The 26,285-nt window shown below is 40.5% G+C and overlaps 1 protein-coding gene and 1 long non-coding RNA gene across 2 annotated transcripts in view; both read left to right on the plus strand.

Annotated features, from left to right (window-relative positions):
• The window catches only part of SRSF4 (serine/arginine-rich splicing factor 4), a 35,024-nt gene extending 10,695 nt beyond the window's left edge, over window positions 1–24,329 (plus strand). The window contains exons 3-7 of the mRNA XM_014546751.1: window positions 13,072–13,214; window positions 14,089–14,201; window positions 18,888–19,102; window positions 22,475–22,564; window positions 22,817–24,329. Coding sequence (XP_014402237.1) covers window positions 13,072–13,214; window positions 14,089–14,201; window positions 18,888–19,102; window positions 22,475–22,564; window positions 22,817–23,669 — 1,414 coding nt within the window. The 3' untranslated portion in view covers window positions 23,670–24,329. The remainder of the gene's footprint in view (window positions 1–13,071; window positions 13,215–14,088; window positions 14,202–18,887; window positions 19,103–22,474; window positions 22,565–22,816) is intronic.
• A 921-nt stretch (window positions 24,330–25,250) lies between these two features.
• LOC106727626 lies at window positions 25,251–25,959 on the plus strand. Its single transcript, XR_001363851.1, has 2 exons — window positions 25,251–25,506; window positions 25,612–25,959. It is a non-coding gene; the product is annotated as an uncharacterized LOC106727626 (long non-coding RNA).
• Window positions 25,960–26,285: the final 326 nt, after the last annotated feature.

Raw genomic sequence — 26,285 nt, forward strand, 5'->3', positions numbered from 1 at the left:
GGGAAGCTTGGCTATAAATTCAGAACCTGTGTTTCATATTACAGTGAAATTGTAAGTAGCCAAAATTTTTAGGAGATGTCCTGGTCTGTTTAATTGGATTTTCACAATAGCTAAATATTACCAGAAAGTTTTTGTTTTTGCCCTTGTTAAAAATTTCTCCAAGTAGAAGGTACCTTATTTAATTTTTTAGATCTGTTCAGACTTTTTCAATGAGTTGAGTCTTTATTCTGTTGTCTCTGATCACTGTGGGTATTGTTAGGCTTCAGATACTAAAATGAATCTCCACCAACCCCAGGACCTACACAAGGAAGGATTTTATCTTTTTCTTTTTTTTTAAAAATATATTTTTACTGATTTCAGAGAGGAAGAGCAAGGGAGAGATAGAAACATCAATGATGAGAGAGAATCATTGATTGGCTGCCTCCTGCACGCCCCCCTCTGGGGATCAAGCCCACAACGCAGGCATGTGCCCTTGACCGGAATCGAATCCAGGATCCTTCAGTCCACAGGCTGACGCTCTATCCACTGAGCCAAACCGGCTAGGGCAGTGGTTCTCAACCTTGGCTGCACATTAGAATCACCTGGGAATCTTTTTAAAATCCTGATTTCTGGGCCTCATCCTCTGGAAATTCTGTTTCTTTGTTAAGGGGTGGGGCCACAACATTAGTAACAAAGAAATAGAATTTCCAGAGGATGAGGCCCAGAAATCAGGATTTTAAAAAGATTCCCAGGTGATTCTAATGTGCAGCCAAGGTTGAGAACCACTGGGCTAGGGCAAGGATTTTTTCTTTTGACAGATTTGATGGGAGCTTGTGTTTTCTCATCTTTTCTTTTAAAAGGGTGATAAAGGAAATATAATTAGTTTAGTGTTCCAAGAATTGGTTTCAGATTAATTGAACCTGTTAGTTTATTAATCATATGAGAGATTGCCTTTATCCATCACCAAAAAGCAGATAAATTTTATTTTTTATGGTAACGATACAATTAATGTGTGACAGGAATGACAAAAGAAAAACACTCTCCCTTTAAAGACCCCACCACTTTTTTGTTCTTGGGCAGTTCTGCCCTCAAAATGTCACATTTGAACCCACACAGTCTCAGGCTTTGAATCTCTAAGAAAAGTAAGGAGTTTGGTTCGGGATTAATTTTATGATTATCTAAGATTTAAAATATAGATTCATTTAAAGGACTATTTGAACAATTGTTTATGCATAAAGTTAACACTTCAAAATACCACATATTTATTTCTGATTATAAAAACTTTTGACTGATTAGAAAATAAATGTAGGTTTGTGGTAGATAATTTAAACAATACCAAAAGCACAAAGAAAAGAAATATTAAAAATTCTTTTAACATAGGCATGGTCTTGTGTGCAATTTTATGTCCCACTTTTTTTACTTAACTTATCTCATATATTTTTTCTATTACATTAAAATCTTTCTCATGCACATCTATTTAGTGACTGCATAAAACCCATTGTATGGCTGTGTCATGATTTACCCAGCCATTACTCCAAGGTTGTCTCTAAATTCTTGCTGTTAAAAATAACCCTGTGGTGGATATCATGTGCATAAAAGTTTGTTTGCATTTTTGTCATTCCTTAGGACAGATTCTATGACGTAAAGTCATGTGTCACAGTAAGAATAAACATTTTCCAGGCTGTTGTTGCATACAGCCAAATATCTTCATCCTGGCATCCATGTCGTTTAAAATCTTGGCTGATTAAACGGGTGAAAGGGTCTTGTGTGTTTTAACCAAGAACTTTTTCTAGAGCAAATAAGACATAATGAAAAATAGGACTATGGATTAAATAGCAGTCTATGGTTTTATTAGTAGTGTGACCAATACAAATGTGACCAAGTTATGTTTGTACTAAAATCTCTTGTTGAAGTCATCCTACCTCCAAAAAACAATAAGTATGTTACTTTATTTTTCCAAAGACATGGGTAATTTTTTTAATTTGTCATCTTGATAAATCACTGCCAGGAGACAATACCATACTGCAATTTTGACCAAATGTGTTACTAGCATAAATTACCCTGGCTCAACACTTCCACTCCTGGGTCCTGGTTCCCCAGTTTGTGATCTGAATGAACATTATCTTTATTTGGCCGAGTCATTTTTTAAACCCCTATTCTTCCGTTTAATATCTTGTTCCTTCCTTCCTCATTGAGGTAACATGTGAATAAAAGGGCCATGTGAAGTATTTGTCTCTTCTTAAAAGATAGGCACAGGATGTAAACTAGATAAAATACGCTTTGGCTTACCAGTATTTTTGGGTGCTTCCAAATAACCTAAATAGAAAATTATACTTTGAGCTCCTTAGACAAAAGGTACTCCAAGCATCTGACAGAATACTATTAGATGTGGTATTTAGAAATCTGTAAATTAACACTAGAATTTTAAAACTAGAATATATTAACTGTACATTTGTATTATTTCTTTTTTTCAACTGATTATATCAAAGCACTTTACAAACAAGTGATGTCTCTAGTTTGTACGGTTGGGGAGACTGAGGCATGGGGAGATTAAGTGACTGGCCCATGCTTACAGAATGAGTTATGGACAATTCTGGAAACTGAAGATCTTCCCTATTCATCATACTAGATATAGCATGGAAGTGTCAGTCAAAGCTTCACTTTCTTTCCAGATGCTTCTGTCCTGTCCTTTTGGGACTTGTCTCCAAGGGTGAGAAGGTGGTTCAGGTTCCACAACTTGTTCAGTCTTTGGTCTCTTGGCAGAGGCTTCCAACAAGCTGACAAGTAACTGCCAAAAATATGACAGGTGGTACTTTTTATGACATTGGCCCTGGATAGACTCTTGCTAGTGATTCTCCACCTCAGGCTACTCTTTGAAGAGCTATACAGTAGTATCAGCATTGTTATGGCTGACCTGGGTAGGATTTGTGCGAGTAAATGCTATAAATGACCTCTGTCCTGTTAGCATTGCTAGGGCTGTCTGGTCTTGGAGTATCCTGAAGGGGAGGGATCAGAATTTACGTGCCCATATTTGAGGAAATACCCTCCATGACTTTTTTCTTTGTATTGAGATGAAAGTCTAGGGGCAGTGGTTCTCAACCTTCTGGCCCTTTAAATACAGTTCCTCATGTTGTGACCCAATCATAAAATTATTTTCGTTGCTACTTCATAACTGTAATGTTGCTACTGTTATGAATCGTAATGTAAATATCTGATATGCAGGGTGGTCTTAGGCGACCCCTGTGAAAGGGTTGTTCGACCGCCAAAGGGGTTGCAACCCACAGGTTGAGAACCACTGGTCTAGAGGTCTCTGAACTGCAAATGACGATACCTGAAGAAGCACTTTAAGGATACTTGTTACCCCTCATCTGAGTCCCCCAACCATGTCTTTAGCCCTGAATGCCAGAATTGGAGGATGGGGGCAAAGACCTCCAAGACCTAGAAAAGGGCAGAGACTGAAAGGAGGGAGTTTGAATTCAATGTTCAGGAATGAATCAAGCAGGAATCTCAGGGAAGGGAGTCAGGAACACAGACTAGAAGCGCTGATTTAGAGAAATGTTATTTCATGTGGATAAAATAAAGCTACCCATTAATGTTAAAATAATTTTATTAAAATATTAAATGGCCATTTTCAGGGAAAGGGCACCCCCAAGAAATAACATAGGGAGTGTCATCTTTAACCAAAAATAAAAACGCAAAAGCAACTGACTGCAGCCTAGGGATTGGGGCAGTTGAGGGACATGAGAACAGCCAAGATGGTCCCAGAGGCGTAACCAATTATAAGAGGCTTTAACACCTGTCGCCCCACTCATAGTGTCTTTAGAAGTAGGAACTGGTTTTCTTTATATCTTTGTTGTGGAATCAGGTTGTGCTGTCTGTTGAATGTAAAACTTTATATTTCATTACGTACAAGTAACAGTAATTCTATCTTATGTCCCAAGAGCTTTATATTAAGTTGGTTATATGACTTTCATCTCTTGAGGTTTTTTTAATTGTTTATAATTGCGATTGAGTCTTCATGAACTTAAGTGTGTCAGCAATAAGTAGTTAACCCCCTTTTCTTGTAGACCTTCTAATTTCACTTACACTTAATGTTGAAAAGTGTCTGAAAATGGAAATAGACACAAGTGTGATTGTGTATGCCTCCCCTCTTTAACCCCCCATTTAAGGAAAGCAGCCATGTTGACTTAAAATGTCAAAATAATATTTAGTTATGACAGGAGGTTCTGGTTTTGATCATTTTATCTACACATTATTTGTAGGTCTGTTGCTTTCTGAGCTTAGTTGCATTTTGTAGGATAGAACTATAACTGCCACCTAGTAAAAGTGAAATGGCTTGGCAACCTTAGTTAATTTTTTAAAACAGTTTTGGATAGTTGAAACAAATTGTCAGATAGGTGCATAGGACAGTTAAAGTAAAAATAAATTTGAATTTGATACATATTTCTCTACCTCCTATTCTGGAGGAACTATAAAATACAGGCTGGAGGAACTGTATTTTATTGCGTCGTTTTTTAGGATAGTGATTGTTTCTATTCTATTTTCCTCACCCCAGTATGTGACTATTCCTTTAGAATAATCCTTTAGAAATGGGCTGGTATTTCCTTTATGGTTTGATACCTTTCTCTGTTTCCCTAGACTGGTGTTAACACACACTTAGTTAATTTATAGATTTGGTTCTACTAGTAGTCTAGAGAATAATTGTTTTAACTTACTAGTATTAGTACACAACAGATGCAAAATTGGTATTTTTTAAAATATTTTTGTGTTGATTTCAGCGAGAGGAAGGGAGAGAGAAAGATAGAAACCATCAGCGATGAGAGAGAATCATGGATCGGCTGCCTCCTACACGCCTCCTACTGTGGATTGAGTGCGCAGCCCGGGCATGTGCTCTGACTGGGAATCGAACCGTGACCTCCTGCCTGGTTCGTGGGTCAATGCTCAACCAACTGAGCCACACCAGCTGGGCCAGATATGGTATTTTTTGTCACTTAATTTTTCTTATAAGATGCTAATATTCATGTGGGCATTTGTCACCCCCAGCACATAATTTGATAAAACTGATATTCTGTGTTCTAGAACTTGTATTTCTCAAATTGTGTTTGCTCTTATGAACCACTTCTTTCTCTTGGTGTATAGGAGATAGTAGAACATGGTGATAGAGTGTTAGACCAAGATTTGAAGAATCCCAGGTGTTGGGTAGCCTTGCAAGTTACTTAACTGCTCTAAGTCTTAGTTTCTTCATCTGTGAGATTACTATAAGCATCAAAGTTGTGAAAGTTGTTACAAAGGAATTTGGGCTGTAGTAGTCATGTTAATCGTAGTTGAAATTCATCAGATCTTACATGCTTATCTGCAAAGTATTTTCTGGTTATTATAATTCCTGTATAGTTGGAGATCTGTAAACCTTAAAATATTCTTTGATTTCTGGTCCATTTTTCCTCATTATTCATGCTTATATTTATACTAGAGGCCCCGTGCACAAAATTCATGCACTGGAGGTGGGTGGGTGTCCCTCAGCCCAGCCTGCAACCTCTCACAGTCCGGGAGCCCTCGAGGAATGTCTGACTGCCGTTGAGGCAGGGGAGGCTCCCCCCACCGCTGCTGTGCTCACCAGCTGTGAGCCCAGCTCAGGGCTTCTGGCTGAGTGGTGCTCCCCCTGTAGGAACACACTGACCACCAAAGGGGAGCGCCTGTGTTGAGCATCTGCCCCCTGGTGGTCAGTGTGCGTCATAGCGACTGGTCTTCCTGCCATTTGGTCAATTTGCATATCAGCCTTTTATTATATAGGATTTTTTGGTCCCAGTTATCATCCCTTACAAAACTAATTAAATGCATTCTTAAATATATAATATTGTCAATATCCATTCACATCTACCACCTCTAGGCCCAACTCTCTAATGTCTCTATGCTGGTCTAATTTTTGCTGAGCCTAAAACCAAAGACAGATTCTGGGGGTTGATATGGGACCTCCAGAATGGGCATGGCACAGAATAATCTTATTTTTCCTCTATTCTTCTAGTCTGTTATATTCTGAACCCACACATGTTTTCGGAAGGACCAGATGGCTGACACTGGCTAATGGGAACCAAAAGACAAGAGTGAAAGTAACCTGGTTGCCATATTTCCCAAGCTTAGAGGTGTTTCACCCTGCCCTGAGATAAATTTATTTTTTTCCTCTGGAGACTTTACCCTAGTCTGTCAAAAAACTTTAATACAGCCTGGCTGATCTGAAGTTCGATTGTCAAGTCAAGCAGCAGCATTTGTTGAATGAAAAAGATTATACTCAGGACTATGGGAGAGAAGCATCTGCCTTTATGAAGGCAATGTAACCTGTGGTTAAGAGCTTGGGTTTTAGAGTCAGATGGATCTGGATTCAAATTTAGCTATACCACTTATGAGCTCCTTGACAATGAGCAAGTTGCTTAGCCTCTTCAAGCCTCAGTCTTCTCATTTGTAAAATGGGAGAAGTAGTAGTAGTATACTCTGCATCTATGATATGAGGAATGAATGAAACATGAATAATGATTTACAGTGTGCTAAATATTAACCTTTGCTGTTTTTATTAAAGAGCTCATAACCAAATGAGAGGATAAGCACAAAGAAAAAAGAACAAGGCTTGAACAGGCGGAAAAACGTTGTGTGAAACATAAAACTGAATAGACGTGTTGAAACTTTAAAGAAAGTGCTAAAATAATTGGAATCTGGCAAATTTCTGAGACTCAGAGTATATGGAAGAAGATTGATATTATTTACCTTGTGTAATCAAGGCATTCCAAGTTTAGAGAATGGCATAAACAGATATTTAGGAGTCATTATAGACCTCTGAGCAAAAGAATGATAAAGTAGCTGACTTTCTCTGCTATGTGTAAAGAGACAAGTTGACTAAGAAAAAATAACCATATCTTAGAATTAAGTAAGTTGATCAAACAGGAAGAGTCCTGAGGGCCCAACAGAGTGAGAAAATTGTAGAACTAGGCAATAGACTGAACAGGCAACCAGAGAGGAATAGTCAAAGGTAGATTATAAGGTTTGGGGAGTGAATTTGATGGTCAGGGATCCAGAAGAGAAATCATGAGGTAGGTTTTCTTCTTTGAAGGTGGGGAAAAATCAAGTGCAGACTGAGCTGTGGCCAACGTTTGCAGACCAGGAATCCACACTAGCTCTAATCAGAGAGCTCTTGGTGTGCAGGAACTGCCAGTTTGCCGACGTGAAAAGAGCCCCAGACTGGGTATTGGTGAGCCCTGAAGTCGCACCCCAGCTCTGCCACTCAGTGAGCACGGGTAAGTCATCCACCTTCTCCAGGTGGCCTTGATGGCCCTCCCTCCTCTGAGACTAAAGCAAGGAAGGCCAGAATGCCCAGAGAAGCCTCCTTCCTGTCTCAAATTAGGAAAAAAATCTCAGGAACCTACTTCATGTAGTAGCAGCTCCTAGTTGTGGGTTATAACGAAACCTCTTACCGGGAAAGTCAAATTGCAACCATAATCAGTGACCCAAAGAAGTGAATGTGACACTGGTTCTACTTTGAGGACCTGACCACTGCTTCCCTGGAATGCAGCAGACCTTTGGGATCTGGAGATGTTATAGTTCTCACTCACAAATTTTTGTCCAAGTTGGCCTCACCTCTGAACACTAGAGAGTTGGTTGCGGGAGTATCTCTGCAGTTTTCCAAGCAGGCAGCAAGAATTACTATGTTTTTTTTCATTATTATCACTCTCCTATCAGTGTGTCCTAACGTTTTCATCTTAAACACCAAGTTGGCTGAAGCATAGGTCCAACACTGAATGCTTTTAAAGAAAGCTATTTAATTCCTGTTCACTAAATGCCATTTCTTTCAGGGTAGATTTAAGGGCTCTGCCCTTAATGTACAGTGCTATTGACCCTAGTTTAAGGGTTCAAGGCAACCCGTGGGTTAACTTCAACAGATGAAAATTTTTCCTTGGCTACAGCAACATCCCTAATCCTGACCAGCCATGGAGAGGTTCGGTTCTTACAAGGAAAATGAGTGAATGTGGGAATGGCTCACCACATTGGGAAAACAAAACACATCCTGCTGATGGTTGGCTGAGGACTGTCATGTCCACATACAGAGAAAAGCATGTGGCACAGTTTTAGGACAAAGGTGAGCAGAGATCCACTGTGAAAAGGGGCAAATTTTTCTTATAGCGAGAACATCCAAGGCATGCCCCTTGGTGTGAGCAGTGTTGGTGGGTGATCTCAGGCACACGCATGGAGGCTTGCTTTCCCTTGCTCCCTATATCCACTCCCTATCAGTTAGCTGGTATCAAGCATCCCCTTAGTCAGTCCATGACCAGTTAGCCACTGATCAGCCTATCTCCATAGCGAGTCATGCTCATAATTTTTCAGATGGGACTTTTCTCCAGTCTCCCTCTTCAGAGATGATGTTTGGAAGACAGAGGTGACCCTAAGCTGTTCCAAAAGGGGTGAGATCAACTCCACATTCTCTTCGGTGGAACATGCAGAATGGTATTTGGAGACCATTGGTATAGGTTATTAGGATCACAGAAAACCTATTTAATAATAACAAAAGCTCAGATGATAATTCTTCAGTGAATTCTTCTAAAATTGAAGTCTTGGAGTACTTTAGTTTGATAAACATGTCATTTCAGTTCTAGCATTTCAACGTTCTGACTGATAGCCTGAGCAGTACATGAGGTGTTGAATGAGGAAGACCATAGCATTGTTAATTAGAAGAATGGACTAAAGTTTAGAGCAGCCCACATCATTCAGTGTGCCATTTGTTTGTGGTTTCCAGATACCTGTCTATACTTGCTAAGCATCATGGTGTCCACTTTTTTTAGGGAGAAAGTAACAGGAACTTCCCTCCCTTCATTTTTTACTCCATTTGTCAGGATAAAACATGATCCCGAGAAAAAGAGTTTGGGAAAAGGCAATAGCAGAGAAATGTTGAAGAAAGTAGTTTTTCTTTTAATTGTTAACTAGAGTATGTTTAATAATTAGGCCATGCTGTTTGCTCTTTCACATAGGCATAGGGGAGAAAGGTTGAGAGATGTGACATGTGGGAGTCCAGCAAGAGGAGGAATATTGGGGGCTTTTTGTTTTTATCAATCCCTGCCATAGAGGGATTTTTAAATTTGTCTTAGATTCAGTCTCCAGAATTCCTTCAACTTCTTTATTCTCATACTAGAATTATTGAAAGATAGTCTTTGTTTTTAATAGAGCAGAAGAGGAAGGGTGTCTATAGCTAGAATTCAGAAATGTATCATCTGTTGGGCTGTGTTCTTGTGAGGCTTATTCTCAGGTCACACCAGAGACATGTACACATGTGTGTAATATCACACCTTCCTCTGACAAAGGTATCAAAAGGAGAGTACTTTGGGGAGCAGAGATTAATTTCATGTTATTTTATGCAAAGTACAAAGGGATATTAAGGTGGATTTAAAAAGAGTTCTTTCTAGAAGGCAGTTAAAGTATTTAAATAAAACTAAAATTGGGACCCATACAGTAGTTTTAAAAGGTATTTTAGAGGGTAAAAATTAAATTTATCCCTGTCCATCTGTCACTCTTGTATACCTCTGGTGCCTACCATATTGGTTTAAATTATCCCATCATTCCATCATTAAGCCAGAGGAGGACTAACTTTTATCTGTCATACTTCTGGTGTTAGAAGAAACCTTAGACATATGCAGCTACCTCTTTTCATAGATAAATTAGACCAAGAGAAATAAAATTATTTAAATGTGCTTTTTAGAGTTGGTTTATAGCAGAACTAGGACTAGAACCCAGGCCAGTTCTTGCTTCTGCAGTCTTAATAGTTAAAATATTCCTCATTTTCCTCATCTGTAAAACAGGGATAATAGACCTGACTCTAGGTATTATGAATATTAAATAAGGTAAAATTGCCCAGCATATGGAAATTAAATGTTAAGTAACATTTTATTGTTAATATGTAGTCTTTTTGCTTTATTTGGGAACCCTTTCACTTTATTGAATGAAGTAAGTCATTCTTTGAGTAAAGCAGATCTAAATAAACAGTAATGTGTTAGAAGCAACCACACTGACCTGGTCTTTGGTCTTATAACAGGAGTCCCTTTCAGGTATGGTTTGTGGTGATAGAAAGATACTTGAGTTCATCTTCCAAACCACCCAATATGTCAGTGACAGGTGCCTCATTTACCCTTGGACTGGACTTTGGCATTAAAATGTTCCAAATAAGTTTTGTGGCTTTTCATAGAGTAGTAGCCAAAATTTTTCTGTGAAGTAAATTTGATCATAAGTCAGCTATATGACTAAGTATCTTGGCTAGCCCACAAAAATATGGCTACTATGTGACCCACCTGTTGGGACTTTTTAGAAATAAATATTAAGGAAGGACTGTAGGTGCCATTATCCTCTAAAAACACAAATGAATCTCTACAACTCAGGGAAGAATTTTATTGGCAAGGTATGCCTTCCTTCAGCCTCAGCTGCAAAAAAAAGATAGGTCTGTCTTTGAGCATTAACTTTTGTTTGTAGATCATTGTGCCTCCACTTAACAGGTTGTCCTTACTTTCCCTTTAACGTTAGATGAGTTCTGCAGGTAAGCCTTGGCACAGAATGAGCCTGCACAGGAGGATCTCTGAGTCTGGGAGAATGCATTGCCACATAGGCCTCACACACATCACTTGTTAACAAAAGTTTGGCTTTTTATTTTGGATGATTTGCATAGCATAGGGTCTTGCATTCTCTGACCCCTAAGTAGTTGTAAATCATTATTTTGAACAGAACTGTTTAGATGTCCCTCTTATTTATTTAATCTTTAGGAGTCATTGTTTTCCTTCTGGCATCACATTAATGAGTTGGGGTCATTGAATGGTGCTGAGCCAGAGGGGTGTGGAGGCCATTTCATCCTGCCCATCATAAGTGTTTTCTCCCATCCCTCTATACTTAGCATCAGGCTCTCATATGATGCCAAGAGCAGTGATGCTGTGGGCAAAGCAGACCTATGACAAGTCTTGACAGCTAAGTTAAGGAAGGTTCTTAATTTAGAGGGGGGGTACTTTATTATCTATTTAGAAATAAACCAAAGAGAAAATAGTTAGATTAGATTTTTTTTTTTCTTTTCAAACTTGTTTCTCTAAAAATAATAGTATAACTTTCCTCATGACCCACACTACTTTGGGAAGGAAAAAGCAGCAGCAGTACATGATCTATTAGAGATTTTTAGTGACTAAAGCACTTTTTAACATAGAAAGTCACTGATTTGGAGAGGTTTTACCTGCTCTGTCAAATATTACCTCAAGTTCAATGTCATTCTTATTAAGCTGCTCAGAAATTCTAGCCCATGGAATTATGAAACCATGTTTTAAAGACTTCATAGCCCATGAAGGGAGCCAGGTGGCTTCTGAGTTATGTTACTGCAAAACATTTCTCATTAAACAGCTGGGTGTGTCTGTGTTACATTTTTTAAGGGAGTTGAGATTTAGTGACTCTTAACATTTGAATGCCATTTAAGCATAAAGAACCCTCTAAAGTTGTGCATTGTCACCTTGAGAGACTTGCTGGAAAGGAACCCTTTAGTAAAGAAAGAATTCTGCAAAACTGAGTTCTCTTACTTAACATGTTGCTGAGGATATATAGCATTACATGTTAACCCTTTTCGGTCCAACGTGGAGGCTGACTTGACAGACCAGGCGCTAGGAGCAGGTCCAACGTCGAGGCTGAGGTCGACATTGCAAACCGGTTCAACATTCAATCCCGTCAATTAATTTGGACCAGACTGTTTGAATTCCAAAAATAAAATAGGACCGCAAAGGGTTAAAGAAGCTGGAATCATTTTGGTCAGGCTGGATGAACTTGTAGCAAATCTTTTAATTTGTTTTAGTTCCAGTATGTTTAAACGCAGAGAAACACTACTAGTAAGTTTGCCTGTGTGCCCAACTTTGTTAGAGTTTAAAGACACTGCTGATAACTTCCCTTTGTGATCAGATATGTGATCAAAGCCATCATTAAGATGCCTTTGGTTTTTAGATGTAGTCAGTGGTCACAAAGCTAGACTTTTCTCAGTTGTCTATCATAGACCAAACTACAAGTTTATTGATAACATAGTTTGTTTCATCTTGCTTATAAATATCTTATAGATTTTGTGCTTTCGGTTTTTTTTGTTTGTTTGTTTGTTTGTTTGTTTATATATTTTATTGATTTTACAGAGAGGAAGGGAGAGGGATAGAGAGTTAGAAACATCGATGGGAGAGAAACATCGATCAGCTGCCTCCTGCACACCTCCCACTGGGGATGTGCCCGCAACCAAGGTACATGCCCTTGACCGGAATCGAACCTGGGACCTTTCAGTCCGCAGGCCAACGCTCTATCCACTGAGCCAAACCGGTTAGGGCTGTGCTTTCGTTTTGTAAGTTGTATTCTCTAACAGGCATTAATAGAATTTGGGGGGATAGTTTGTTTTCTTTCTGGTATATGTTAAACCACCAAACCTATATGCTGGGAAATTTCTAACAACAGTTTGTATAGAAGTTTGCACAGTTGTAGATAGGTTTTAGAGAACTCCAGGCTACCTAAAACCTCATGAAAATGAATTTGGGATATGCAAGGAAGTGAAGAGCTCTGACTATTTCTCACTGATAATTTCTAGAACATTTATTCATTTGTGACTACTTCCTTTAGGTAGAGGAAAAGAAACATTTTAAATAATTTTTTCATCAAGGAGATTGGAGATTATTTTTTAACCTGGTATGTTATTCCAAACATGATCCAACAGTTAAGACAGTGTCTGAATGTAGATCTAATCAAAGAGTTTTATGCGATATTTTGATACCTTATATCAAGCATCCCTGTGGAGGTCTTCGTAGTTGCCACCAACTACTGGGGAACTAAAGAAGTGGTCTCTATATTTAGTCAGTCTCCTACTAGAAAGACAGGAGTCTACCTTGAGAAGTCTCCTTAACCTGTTGGCACAAAGCAAAGTGGTTTCTGCTCAAGGGAAGAGGAAGTTGATCTTTAATTTGCAAACCCCACCTAACCTTTGCTAAGCATGAACCTCATTGGTTTCTCTTCAGTGTAATGAAGCTGAATGTCAAGATGGTGCCAACCAAGATTTTGTTTGCTCTCTTCTAGATATGGGTTTGTGGAGTTTGATGATCTGCGAGATGCAGATGATGCTGTTTATGAATTGAATGGCAAAGACCTTTGTGGTGAGCGAGTAATTGTTGAGCATGCCCGCGGCCCACGTCGAGATGGCAGTTACGGTTCTGGACGCAGTAAGCATTTAAAGGGCATTTGTATCAATGACATGCCTTTGTTACTAAATGTTAATTTTTAAAAGTAATTAATGAATGTTACATGAAAATGTATTGATATTTAAGCCATTTGTTTTTAAAATATGTATCTTTTAAAATGTAAAATTGCAAGTAAATATATTTGATGTTTAATTTTAATTAATGGCATAAATTTCTTGTTTTAATACTTTATAAATATGTTTAATGATGTGTGTTTGTGTTGTTGTTTTGTTTTTCTCTGTAATGCAATTGTTTAACATAGATTTAACAAAGACCTCAATGTTTTAATTAAAAGAATCCTTTGAGGCTAAGATGACTGCCTGTTCCATTTGCTGACCTTGGGTTACCTTTCCATGCGTGGCTCTTTGAACCATTGTGGCCCTTGGCTGACCAAAAACAGGAAGCCATGTGACGACCGCAACCTTTCCCCATTAGACCTGGGTGGTGAGGATCCCAAGGGTTAGACACAGATGAGATTAAACTGAAATAGGTGCCTGAAAATCTTTTTTTTTTATCATATAAAATATTCACAAAAATTTTAATCACTGTGAGTAACACCAGTAACTGATTTAGTAATTTGGTTACTTATTTCTAAATTGTTAATAGTTTTTAATTTATGCATGATCTTTATAAATATTAACAAATATATATATACTTACAACTTTGTAAATTAAATTTTCATGTTTAGTTGATTGCTTTTTTAAAAAATTTAGTTTGGATTTGAGGGTGGGGATATAGTTAAAATATATGTGCTATTTGGGATGGGGGTGAATGGAATATTTAAGGGAAATATGTGCTATAGCATTTTTTCCTTTTCCTCCACTGAAGTAATCTTACCTATTTGAACCTTCCAAAGGTGGATATGGTTATAGAAGAAGTGGCCGAGATAAGTATGGCCCTCCTACCCGCACAGAATACAGACTTATTGTGGAAAATTTGTCAAGTCGATGCAGCTGGCAAGACCTAAAGGTTTGGACCCTATTAACCTTCTAGGATAAGGTTGGGCAGGAGTTAAGGTTGGGACAGAGGTAACTTTATGCAGACCCAGGCATACACAGAATGCAGTGGTGTTATATATTTGAAAGTTTTCCCAAAGCATTTGGAAATTCTCCAATTAAAGGTTCCATAAGAGTACAGAAGACTTCGGAATCTCACTACTACTATATGTTATGGGACCATCACTCTAAGGACAATCTATGTCAGTGGTTCTCAACCTTCTGGCCCTTTAAATACAGTTCCTCATGTTGTGACCCAACCATAAAATTATTTTCGTTGCTACTTCATAACTGTAATGTTGCTACTGTTATGAATCGTAATGTAAATATCTGATATGCAGGATGGTCTTAGGCGAACCCTGTGAAAGGGTCATTCGACCACCAAAGGGGTCGCGACCCACAGGTTGAGAACCGCTGGTCTATGTTATATGAAATTTTCCTTCACAGAGAATGTTATAGAACAGTGATTTTCAATCTTTTACATCTCATCGCACACATAAACTGTGTATTTGCAGATCTGAAAAAAAAAATAGGTATAACTTTGATTCATTCATATCGGATGGCTATTGTTATGTTGGCTGTTGTCATTTATTTATTTGACAATCTTAAGGGAAAAGAGGTCCGTGCCCCTGACTAAATAGTCAGGTATTGCATGTTTTAAAAATTCTTGAGGCATATCAGTTGAAAATCGCTGTTATAGAGAGATACCAATGTAGTTTTTTTCAATTAAAGAAAAAGTTGAAACCACCATGTCTTCTGCAACATTAGTTTTAATATGCAGCTTGCAGTGTAGATCCTCTTTGGTAAATATGATTACCTGACCCATGTTTTTTTCATAAGATTTACTTGTTTTTCATGGACTATTCATCCTGAAAAAGTTTTTTTTTTTTTTGGTGTGGATATTTTTATTTATTTATTTATTTTATTTTAGCCACCATGTCCATTAGTTTTAATATGCAGCTTGCAGTGTAGATCCTCTTTGGTAAATATGATTACCTGACCCATGTTTTTATGTTTTTTTTTACTTGTTTTTCATGGACTATTCATCCTGAAAAAGTTTTTTTTTTTTTTTGTTCACAATTTGTATCTTTACCTTTTTCTTCTTCCTCCTCTTAAAGGATACCTTTCAGCATTTCGTATAATACTGGTTTAGTGGTGATGAACTCCTTTAGCTTTTCCTTATCTGTGAAGCTCTTTATCTGACCTTCAATTCTGAATGATAGCTTTGCTGGATAAAGTATTCTTGGTTGTAGGTTCTTGGTATTCAGCACTTTGAATATTTCTTGCCATTCCCTTCTGGCCTGCAAAGTTTCTGTTGAGAAATCAGCTGACAGTCGTATGGGTATTCCCTTGTAGGTAATTGAGTCTCTTTCTCTTGCTGCTTTTAAGATTCTCTCTTTGTCTTTTGCTCTTGGCATTTTAATTATGATGTGTCTTGGTGTGGTCCTCTTTGGATTCCTTTTGTTTGGGGTTCTCTGCGCTTCTTGGACCTGTAAGTCCATTTCTTTCACCAGGTGGGGGAAGTTTTCTGCCATTATTTCTTCAAATAGGTTTTCAATATCTTGCTGTCTCTCATCTTCTGGCACCCCAATTATTCTGATGTTTGTACGCTTGAAGCTGTCCCAGAGGCTCCTTACACTATCTTCGTATTTTCGGATTCTTTTTTCATTTTGCTTTTCCGGTTGGGTGTTTTTTGCTTCTTCGCATTTCAAATCTTTGGCTTGATTCTTGCGCTCCTCTGGTCTGCTATTGGGTGTCTGTATAATATTCTTTATTTCAGTCCGTGTATGCTTAATTTCTAGTTGGTTCTTTATCATAGCATCGAGGGTCTCATTAGTTTTCGTGACTCTCTCCTCAAGTTTATTGACAGCTTCTAGCACATTTTTGCAAGCCCTCAAAATTGCGATTTTTAGCTCTATATCCTCCATTTCTGTCATGTTTTTTTGTCTCCGCATTTTTTATGCTTTCTTGGTGCACCCCCTAGTGGTCTTTGTGCGCAGTCTTGTTCTAGTTGAGCCTTGATTGTTGTAGTTAATACTAGAGGGATTTGACCACCAGGCCGACTGGCTGTGTGAATCAGCTGTGTCTGCCGCGGAAAACTTCTGTCCTCTGGGGAGGTGCTAATCTAGCCTTTGCCTGAGGCTATCCGGCAAATGGCTCTGCGCAGGGCTTGGGCGGGGCGGGCTCAACAGGGCGGGCGGAGGGAGCCGTTATGGTGCCCTCAGTCCTGTTCCCAGAGGCTCTGCTTCTCAGAACCCCCGGAACCGCTGCAAACCTCGGAGGGAAAGCTGCCTTCCAACTGATGCCAGACACTCCCGCTTCTCCCGTTTGGGTCCGAGTCCCCAGCGATTCGCCCGTATCTGGAGCTCAGAGTCTGAGACTCCCCCCTGACCGAAAACGACAACCGCGCTCTCAGCCACCAGCCCGCTTTGCGCGCGCACCTCCGCACCTGAGTTTTTTCCACACTGCGCCTCCTCTGAGCCTCGGTGTGCTGTTATTTTTCCTTCTAGTTGAAGAGTCTCTCCTCAGCCAGCCTTCCTGTGGTTCTGGGTGATGTCCGTTCCGTCTTTTAGTTGTATTTTTGAAGTGGTTGTTTGCGGCAGCAGTCTCCGGTGTTTACCTATGCCGCCATCTTGATTCTCCCCTGTGTGGATCCTGAAAAAGTTTTAATGTCAAAAAGTTAAGATCCGGTGTACTGATCCCAGCTCATTCTTTGAGAACTTTTCGTTTTTAATCTCCATAAGGAAGAAAAGCTTAATGAGTAGTGTCTTAATCTGGATGGTCTTTAGAAGAAAGGGTATTCAAAGTTTTCTATCTTGCTTCTCATCTTTAGTCCACCATTAAACAAGTCATCTCTAGCAAAGTGAGTTGAGTATATTTAGACTCCCCAGTCATCTGTGTGTGTATATTTTTAAATTTTATTTATTTTTTAAATTAATTTCAGAGAGGAAAGGGGAGAGAGAGTATCATTGATTGGCTGCCTTCTGCACACCCCACACTGGGGATCAAGCGCACAACCCAGGCTTGTGCCCTGACCAGGAACTGAACAGTGACCTCCTGATTCATACGTCGATGCTCAACCACTGAACCATGCCAGCCAGGCTGCAATATTTAAAAAAAAAAAAAATTCCCCCAACATGTTTTCAAACAAGAATTTATAATGAAATGTAAAAGTCCTAACTTAAATGTAATGATATGAGCTTCTAAAGTGCCTATAAACAAAGAACGTGCCAGTATAAAATTTAGAAAGTGATAGTTAACTAAAACTTTTTGTATTTACACATAATCCTATCCTATATAATAAAAGAGAAACATGCAAATTAACCATCCCTCTGTTACGCTCACCAGCCAATCAGAGTGTGTATGCAAATTAACCTGACAAAGATGGCGGGTTGATTTGCATACACAGGCACCGGGCAGCCGGGGCGGGGAGGTACTAGAGGCCCGGTGCATGGATTCGTGCACCAGTGGGGTCCTTAGGCCTGGCCTGCAGAGATCGGGCTGAAACCAGCTCTCTGACATCCCCCAAGGGGGTTCCGGATTGTGAGAGGGCGCAGGGCAGGCTGAGGGACCCCACTAGTGCACGAATCCGTGCTCCAGGCCTATAAAAGAACAGTTAGATATTCATTATCTCTACCATCTACTTAATTCCTGATGCTTTAAAGAACCTCAGTAAATGCTCTGACTGGTTTGGCTCAGTGGATAGAGTGTCCGCCTGCAGACTGAAGTGTCCCAGGTTCGGTTCCAGTCAAGGGCATGTACCTCGGTTGTGGGCACATCCCCAGTAGGGGGTGTGCATGAGGCAGCTGATCAATCTTTCTAACTTTCCCTCTCCCTTCCTCTCTGTAAAAAAATCAATAAAATATATTTAATAAAAAAAATTAAAAAAAGAACTTCAGTAAATGGTTGGTGTGCAGATGTAAATATTTTATTTTTTATTTATTTACTAGTGACCCATCATGTGAGACCCGGGGACATATACACACACACACACACACACACACCCGCACGCCATGGGACCACCCCGAGTCCTGGAGTCCCGCCAGTGCGCCACGGGACGGCCCCAATGCCCCGCCTCCAGGCCGCACCCCCGCGGTGCACATGCAGGGCCACGGAAACCCCAACAGAAGTTGCCCGAAGCAGCCACCGGGACCCCTGCGCCCCCACAGGGCCGCAGGAACCCCGGTGAAAGCTGTGCGAGGCAGCCGCTGGCCCACCCTCGCTGTGTGCATCGCCATCTTATGCTGGCGTTATGGCATGGGGGTCAATTTGCACATTGCCTCTTTATTATATAGGATTATTTTTTAATCCTCACCCAAGAATATTTTATTCCATTGATCTTTAGAGAGAGAGAGTAGAAGGGGGAAAATGAAGGGGGGAGAGAGAGAGACATCAACTAGTAGCCTACTATATGTACTCTGACTGGAGCCATGGATCAAACTTGCAACCCAAGTACCTGCCCTTCCATTCATGGGCTGACGCTCTAACCACTGAGAAAATTGGCCAGGGCTGTAGATGTAACTATTTTAAGAATAAACTTTATTCTGAGGAAAGCTAGCATTTCTTCCTAAAAGAAAGGGAAAACTTTTGTTACTGTGATTGCACTAGCTGCCTTAACAAAATGTGTCTTAACCTAATCAGTGATTTTCTTTTTCTTTAGGATTATATGCGTCAGGCAGGAGAAGTGACATATGCAGATGCTCACAAGGGACGCAAAAATGAAGGGGTGATTGAATTTGTGTCTTACTCCGATATGAAAAGAGCTTTGGAAAAGTTAGATGGAACTGAAGTCAATGGCAGAAAAATCAGATTAGTCGAAGACAAGCCTGGTTCTAGACGGCGCCGGTCCTACTCCAGGAGCCGGAGTCACTCCAGGTACTGTTGATGTCATTATGTGTTGGAAATCACTATAAATTCATTAATGAGAATATAAATAATACATTTTCTTTCTCCTGTTGAATTCTCAGGAATATAGTTCTTCAATAACTCAGAACTTTGAACTACATATTTATTTGTAAAGCTCTTGAACTCTTATGTCATGAATACAAATAGAAGTAAAGTCCTTTCTCTGAGGCAGGAATCAGTGACCTTCTTTCTCATTTCTTCTTGGGTCCCCCATATCATACCCTCACTGAGGGCAAACATGGCCACTAACTGGTCCCTTGATTACTCTCCCAAATGCTCTAGCTACTCAAGAGTGGAGACTTTGTCTTTTTGCTTATTCAGCAGCTGCTCTGCACATGAGCCAGGCACTTGTGAACAAGGCAAATATAGTCCATGCCCTCATGAACTCAGTCTAGTGGAAAAAATAGGCATTGAGCATTGCACCAAGTATGCCCAAGGAAATGTACAGCACAACCAGTCTGGAGAACAGGCAAATGCTTCCCTAACAACCCACCATAGAAACTGAGCTCTAAAAGATAAATTGGAGATGATGGGCAGAGACTAGTCCACACATTGCAGTCATGTCTCTTAATTCTCCTTTTTTTTCTTTAAATATAGTTTTATTGATTTCAGAGAGGAAGAGAGAAGGAGAGAGAGCTAGAAACATCAGTGATGAGAGAGAATCATTGGTCGGCTGCCTCCTGCACGCCCCCTGCTGGGGATCAAGCCTGCAACTTTGGCATATGCCCTTGACCAGAATCGAACCCAGGACCCTTCAGGCCGACACTTTATCCATTGAGCCAAACTGGCTAGGGCTCTTAATTCTCCTTTTAATCACTGACATGTCCTTCTTTACCTTTTTTATTTTCCATGCATTTAGTTGTTAAAGAAATTATTATCTATTTTGAAGATTTTCTGATAGTTGAGATTTTGCTAATTGTGTCCTTGTGGTGTTAACACATTTCTTTATCTTATTCCCCATATTTCCTATAACTTGTTAGATGTTGAGGCATTTAGAGTAAATCCAGGTGTCCTTCACAAGTAGTTCTTTGTACTTCCTGTTGCTTCACTTATGTGGTGTTTGCCTGTCCCACTTTGAATGATGGTTCCATTGTCACTTGAACCATCCATTATCAAGTTCTGCATCAACATTTCACATAATAATTTTAGCATCTATTGATAATTATTATCTAGAGCTATTTGTTGGTGGTTACAAAATGATGACTTTCTAATTTTTTCATTCTTTCTGTATTTAAAGGCTATACTTCTATAAAGGATAATTTCCCTCATCCATACTTTTGTTACCCTCAAGTAGTTTTTATAGGAAATGCAAACTGAAAATTTGATACTTTTATTTACCAGCTTTCAGAATATTAAATGTGCCCTAGTAACCCCCAAAGGTGATAAGGGTGGTCGTTTAGCATCATTTTGAATGAGTTTTTGGATGTTTATATATTTAATGTTTTGTCTATTGCGGCCATAATTTTTTATGCTCAGAATGTTATGTCTTTGGTCATTGAGAGCTCTTCAAGTTGGCTCCTGTTTCAGTATCTTTTTGTTTGGATTTTGTGTGAATATGCTTTACTAAATATTTCTCAAAACTTTTGTTTTAAATATATTTTTATTGATTTCAGAGAAGAAGGGAGAAGGAAAGAGATAGACACATCAATGATGAGAGAGAATCCATGATCAGTTGCCTCCTGCACGCTCCACACTGTGGATCGAGCCCACAACCTGAGCATGTGACCTGACCAGGAATCAAACCTGGGACTTCCTGGTTCATAGGTGGATGCTCAATCGCTGAGCCACACTGACCAGGTCCCCAAAACTTTTTTTCATCCTCATCCCAGGATATTTTTTCCCATTAATTTCTAGGGAGGTTCAGGGGGAAGGGGAGGGTGCTGGTAAACCTGAAACGGGTGTGTGCCCTTGACCGGGAATCGAACTAGGGGCCTTCAGTCCTGGGGTGACGCTCTAACCACTGAGCAACCAACCAGGGCAACTTGTCTTTTTTGCTCTGTGTATGTGTATTTATATACACTCTATACATTTATTTTGTTGTAGTGTTTGAAAGGAAGTTGTAGAAATTATGACACTTGGCTCCTAAATACTTAAGCATGTGTCTCTAAGAAATAAGGATAACCACACATCTATTTTCTAATCTAAGAGCGTTGATAGTGACTCTCTAAAGTTCTCTAATGTCCAGGCCATATTACAGTTTTCCCAGCTGTTCCATGGATGTCTTTATAGCTGCGTTTTTTCCTTACCAGGATCTAGTCTTATTGTCATGCATTGCAAGGGGTTGTTAGGTCTCTTTGGTCTGAAGCAGTTTTTCTACCTTCTTGTCCCTGTGACATTTACTTTTTTTGATTTCTAATACTATCCCACATTCTGAATTTATTTGCCTATTTCTTCTTGGTATCACTGAATTTGAACTTTATCCCCTGAAGTTCCTGTAATCTGGAAGTTAGATCTACAGAGGAGTCAATGAGATGAGATACAGGTCAATTTTTGGCAAGAATCCTTTCATAGATGTTGGTGCCCAGCAATCTCTGAAAGTTTGCCTCTTTCTATCATGATGAGATGTTCTGAGCCCATTTTCTTATTCATATCCTGCCCTACACCTGGAATCTGTTGTTTCCCCCACTGAGCCTAAAAGGCAATGATAAGGAGAGTCCACGTGAGGGGAACAGATTAGATGGGTAAAGGCAAAAGTGTGCCAGGTGGCATGCCGGGAAGCTGCTGTGGGACCAGGGGAAGGGGGCGGAGGCAGATAGACTGGAGAAGAGGCTGAATTATCATGTAAGAGGATGAAGGAGTGAGAAGAGTCAAGGGTTGCTGTGGTTTCTAGCATGAGGATGTGGGTAAATAACAGCAGCATCTGTGGAAATGAGGTTGGAACCCAGCAGAGTGAGTTCAAGATTGGAGTTGCTCAGTTTCAGGTAAGCCATCCAGGTGGGATATTTGTGAGCAACTTGATCTGTGGACCTAGAGCACAAGGAAGAAAGAGTTCTCTCTCAGCGTTGTGCCTGAACAGTCAGTGCCGTACATAATTTTTTTTTTAATTGATTTTTTACAGAGAGGAAGGGAAAGGGATAGAGAGTTAGAAACATCGATGAGAGAGAAACATCAATCAGCTGCCTCCTGCACACTCCCCACTGGGGATGTGCCCGCAACCAAGGTACATGCCCTTGACCGGAATCAAACCCGGGACCCTTCATTCCGCAGGCCGGCGCTCCATCCACTGAGCCAAACCAGTCAGGGCCATAATTTTTTTTATTGAAGAAATATCTTAGTTGACTGTGCTCTAGGCTTTTGTCAGCAAGTATTATTAATATATTTTTTAATGTTTTCTCTCTATAGGTCTCGCTCTCGTAGCAGACATTCTCGTAAGAGCAGAAGCCGAAGTGGCAGCAGCAAAAGCAGTCATTCTAAGAGTAGATCTCGGTCTAGGTAGGTCTTCCTTGTTTAAGTGGAGGGGTTGGACAGGAAACACCCGTACCATTTGCCACATTGATTACAATCATGTTACCAGTCTTATCTCACGTCAGTTTCTCCAGATCTGGACTGGAATCCTGGGTGTTCAGCAATCATTGGCAAGGCATTATATTGTGGGGCAAGGTTCCACGTCCCTTTGACTTTTCCATCTGATGATTAGCATCAGGCATGGAGTTGTATGTGACTTTCACATCACTGTCTTCTCAGGTCTGGCTCCCATTCCCGGAGCAAGAGCCGTAGCCGCAGTCAGAGCCGCAGCCGGAGCAAGAAGGAAAAAAGCCGCAGCCCCAGTAAGGATGACAAGAGTCGCAGCCGTAGCCGCAGTGCAGACAAGCGCCGCAGCAAGAGTAAAGACCAAGTTGAAGAGAAGATTCAGAACAACGACAATACCAGGAAGTCCAAGAGCAGGAGTCCCAGTCGGCATAAAAGCAAAAGTAAAAGCCGAAGCAGGAGTCAAGAGAGGAGAGTGGAGGAGGAGAAGCGCAGGAGCAAGAGCAAGGAGAAGAGCCGGAGTCAGGAGAAAGGCCTCCGCAGGAGCAGGAGCAAGGGAGGCAGCAGGAGCCGCAGCAGGAGCCGCAGCAAAAGCAAGGATAAGAGGAAGGGGAGGAAGAGAAGCCGGGAGGAGAGTCGCAGTCGTAGTCGTAGTCGTAGTCGCAGCCGCAGCCGCAGTCGCAGCCGCAGCCGAAGCAAGAGCAAGAGGAGCCGAAAACATGGCAGCAAGCGAGACAGCAAGTCAAGCAGCAGCAGCGAGAAGAAAAAGAAGGAAGATGCCGACCGCTCCCAGTCCAGGTCACGGTCCCGCTCGGTGTCAAAGGAGCGGGAACGTGCCAAGTCCGAGTCTGGCCAGAGGGAAGGTGGAGGGGAGAGCAAGGATGCTAGCACCAATCAGGAGACCCGGTCCCGGTCAAGGTCCAATTCTAAATCCAAACCAAATCTCCCGTCAGAATCACGCTCCAGATCAAAGTCCGCTTCAAAAACCCGATCTCGGTCCAAGTCTAGATCCAGGTCTGCATCCAGATCACCTTCCCGGTCTAGATCTAGATCCCACTCAGGATCCTAACGGGCTACTACCACAGCTGGAACTACCCGAGAAGTTTTGTACATGTTTGGTAGCCGTAGCACAAGTGATTGAAGTAGAACATACGTCACTGCTGTACATTTTTAACTCCCCTAATGGTGTGTCTACAATTGTTAAATCTAAGTGCTTCCTCTCTGTAAAGCCTCCTGGCGCCAGGCCTTCCTGCTCGACTGAAAACAATCTTCTCTTTGAAAACCCCCTTTCCTCGTGGTCCACAGTAGAATATCCAAAATGCCTTGGCTTTCAGGCCTGGCGTTTCTTACAGGGAGCTCAGTACCTGGACGGGTCTAAGGCTGGAATGATGACATAGGTAGGTATGGTGAGTTCAACCATTTTTGCCCTTGAATTGATGCCCTTTGATGTATGCCATTTAGTGAAAGTGCTAAGTCTTAAGTTTCCTACCACTTTGGTTTCATATTTTTGGACTTACAAAGTTGTGAATAGCACAGTCAAGGAAAATTGATATCTGCAGTAACCCATAGGAAACAAACTCTAGAGTTCCATATTCTGGTATTGTGATTATATTGTTTTATATTAAGAAAATAAAAGAAAATAATTTTTTTTAATTTTATTTTTCCCCGTCTTGCAAAGTATAGTGACCCCTGTTTCCATTAAATTTGAATAAAGACTATTTTTGCTTGACAAAAAGTTCATGGTGCTTAAATCAAAGTTGTATTTCCTGATCTCTCTTTATACCTCTTTTCTTAGCATAAAAAGTTTAGTGCATAATGGCTCTTTGGTTTCTTAGGATCATGGGTAGGGAGCCAACACTTTTTCCTAAAGGATTTTTCTCACCCAACAGCATAAAAGAATTTCGTTTCTCAGGAATTTATAGTCCTTCCTCTCTTAAGAAGCATATGACCAAGCTGATGAGAAATGAATCATTTTGGGAACTTGGAGCATCAGCAGATGAGTTCTTCATGAACATAACTTTCTTCTGTACTGTTTGAACTAATGGCCATGAATCTGAAGTGGCATGCCTCATCACCTTAGGATTTGGACGAAGAAACCAGGAAGAAAAACTGCTGGATTAGCTTCATCCCTCATTCTCTGCATTACTTGTCTGGCCCAGTTCTGTACAAGGTACCAGAGGTACAGTGATTCCAATCTGGTCTACATCCTTGAGGGACTGTTGAGAAGCCAGAGGACCATCATCACAAGCTTTAGGGGAGAGAGAGCCACTTTTCAGACTGCTGCCTGACAGTGTACAAGGGGCTAGATTTAAAGTTCTGTCCTGTTGTCTTAGATCATACCCTGTCGGACACACTCAGAAGGCAAATCCAAGAGTGTTTCTTGTCCTCCTGGAGTTTGTGATCTGGTTGCAAATGATAAACATCACCAGGATAAAGTGAAAATTCAGAGAATGGAGTTTTAACCTCATCTGAGTTCAGTGATGTCTTTTAGACTGAACCTTTGGAAATGGGGGTGGGGGGGTGAGGCATTCCTGTGGAAAGAAACTTCTGTGAGCAATACCATGTAATTAGGAAAGCATAGGACAGGGTGCCCAATGAACCTGGAGTTTGAGAATAGGGGTAAGAAAAGCAAGTTTGACAAGATGGATTGGGTCACAGAGGGGAATGTTGGGGAAAAATATTTGGACAGGAGGATGCGGGTTGAGCTGTGCTGCAGGAAGATCTGAGAGATCAGTTGCAGGGAACCCAGCACTTCGGGGGATGCAGTAATTGCAGATTGTTTGGGACCTGAACAAAGGCAGTGACCACAGGGAACAGAAGAAAAGATCAGCCATTGACCTGCAGAAAGGAGGTGTCCGAGGTCATCCAAGATGGGGAAGCCTTTCTGAGGAATGGGAAAGATGAAGGTGAGTGAGTTCAGTTTTGGAAACGTGGAATTTCCCAGAACAAAGGTGAATTGTTTTGCCCAATGTAATAGCTAGTGATAAAGCTAAGATTAATTTCTCTAACAGACTATGCAGCCAAACTTAGGAACCTCAATCTCCCTACAGCTTTCCCTCCATTCTTGGTCATCATGACAAGGTAATGACTCCAACCAATACAATTCCCACTGCTTCCGATCTTGTGTGGTCTCCCGTAGGTAACAAGAATTCCATATTCCCTGATTTTATCCCTGGAAGGTGGGGTCCTTTGGGCATTTTTTTCTTTTACAAGTTCAAACTATAGATTCACCTTAATTTCACTGTTTCTGACATAGCAAAAATTTATTTTCCAAATTCTCTTCCAAGCTTTGTTCCTATTCATAGTTAACGTCATTTTTCATATAACTTAATAAATTGTCATTTAATGTCATGAGCGTTGGAAAGTTCTCACTTAGATATTTACAGCACATTAATTCTAACCAATGAATTTATTAGCACGTGGTCCTTCAATACAACAATCTGGAAATTCCATGTATACATAGAAGAGATTTGCAGTCATTTTTCCCTAGCAATTTTTAATTCCATTTATATTAGATTCTGAAAAGGAAGAGGTAAAAATGAAATTAAGATTTGGAAACGCTTGTGTTGGGTTCCAAATGTGCACCAGAGATTAGTACTTTGCATGCACGTTTTTCATCTTGTTCTCACACTGCCCTGGGATCAGTATTAGGCTCAATTGCAGCTGAAGAGGCTGCAGTACAGTG

This window comes from Myotis brandtii, unplaced genomic scaffold, assembly GCF_000412655.1.
Source record: "Myotis brandtii unplaced genomic scaffold, ASM41265v1 scaffold456, whole genome shotgun sequence".
Lineage (NCBI taxonomy): Eukaryota > Metazoa > Chordata > Mammalia > Chiroptera > Vespertilionidae > Myotis > Myotis brandtii.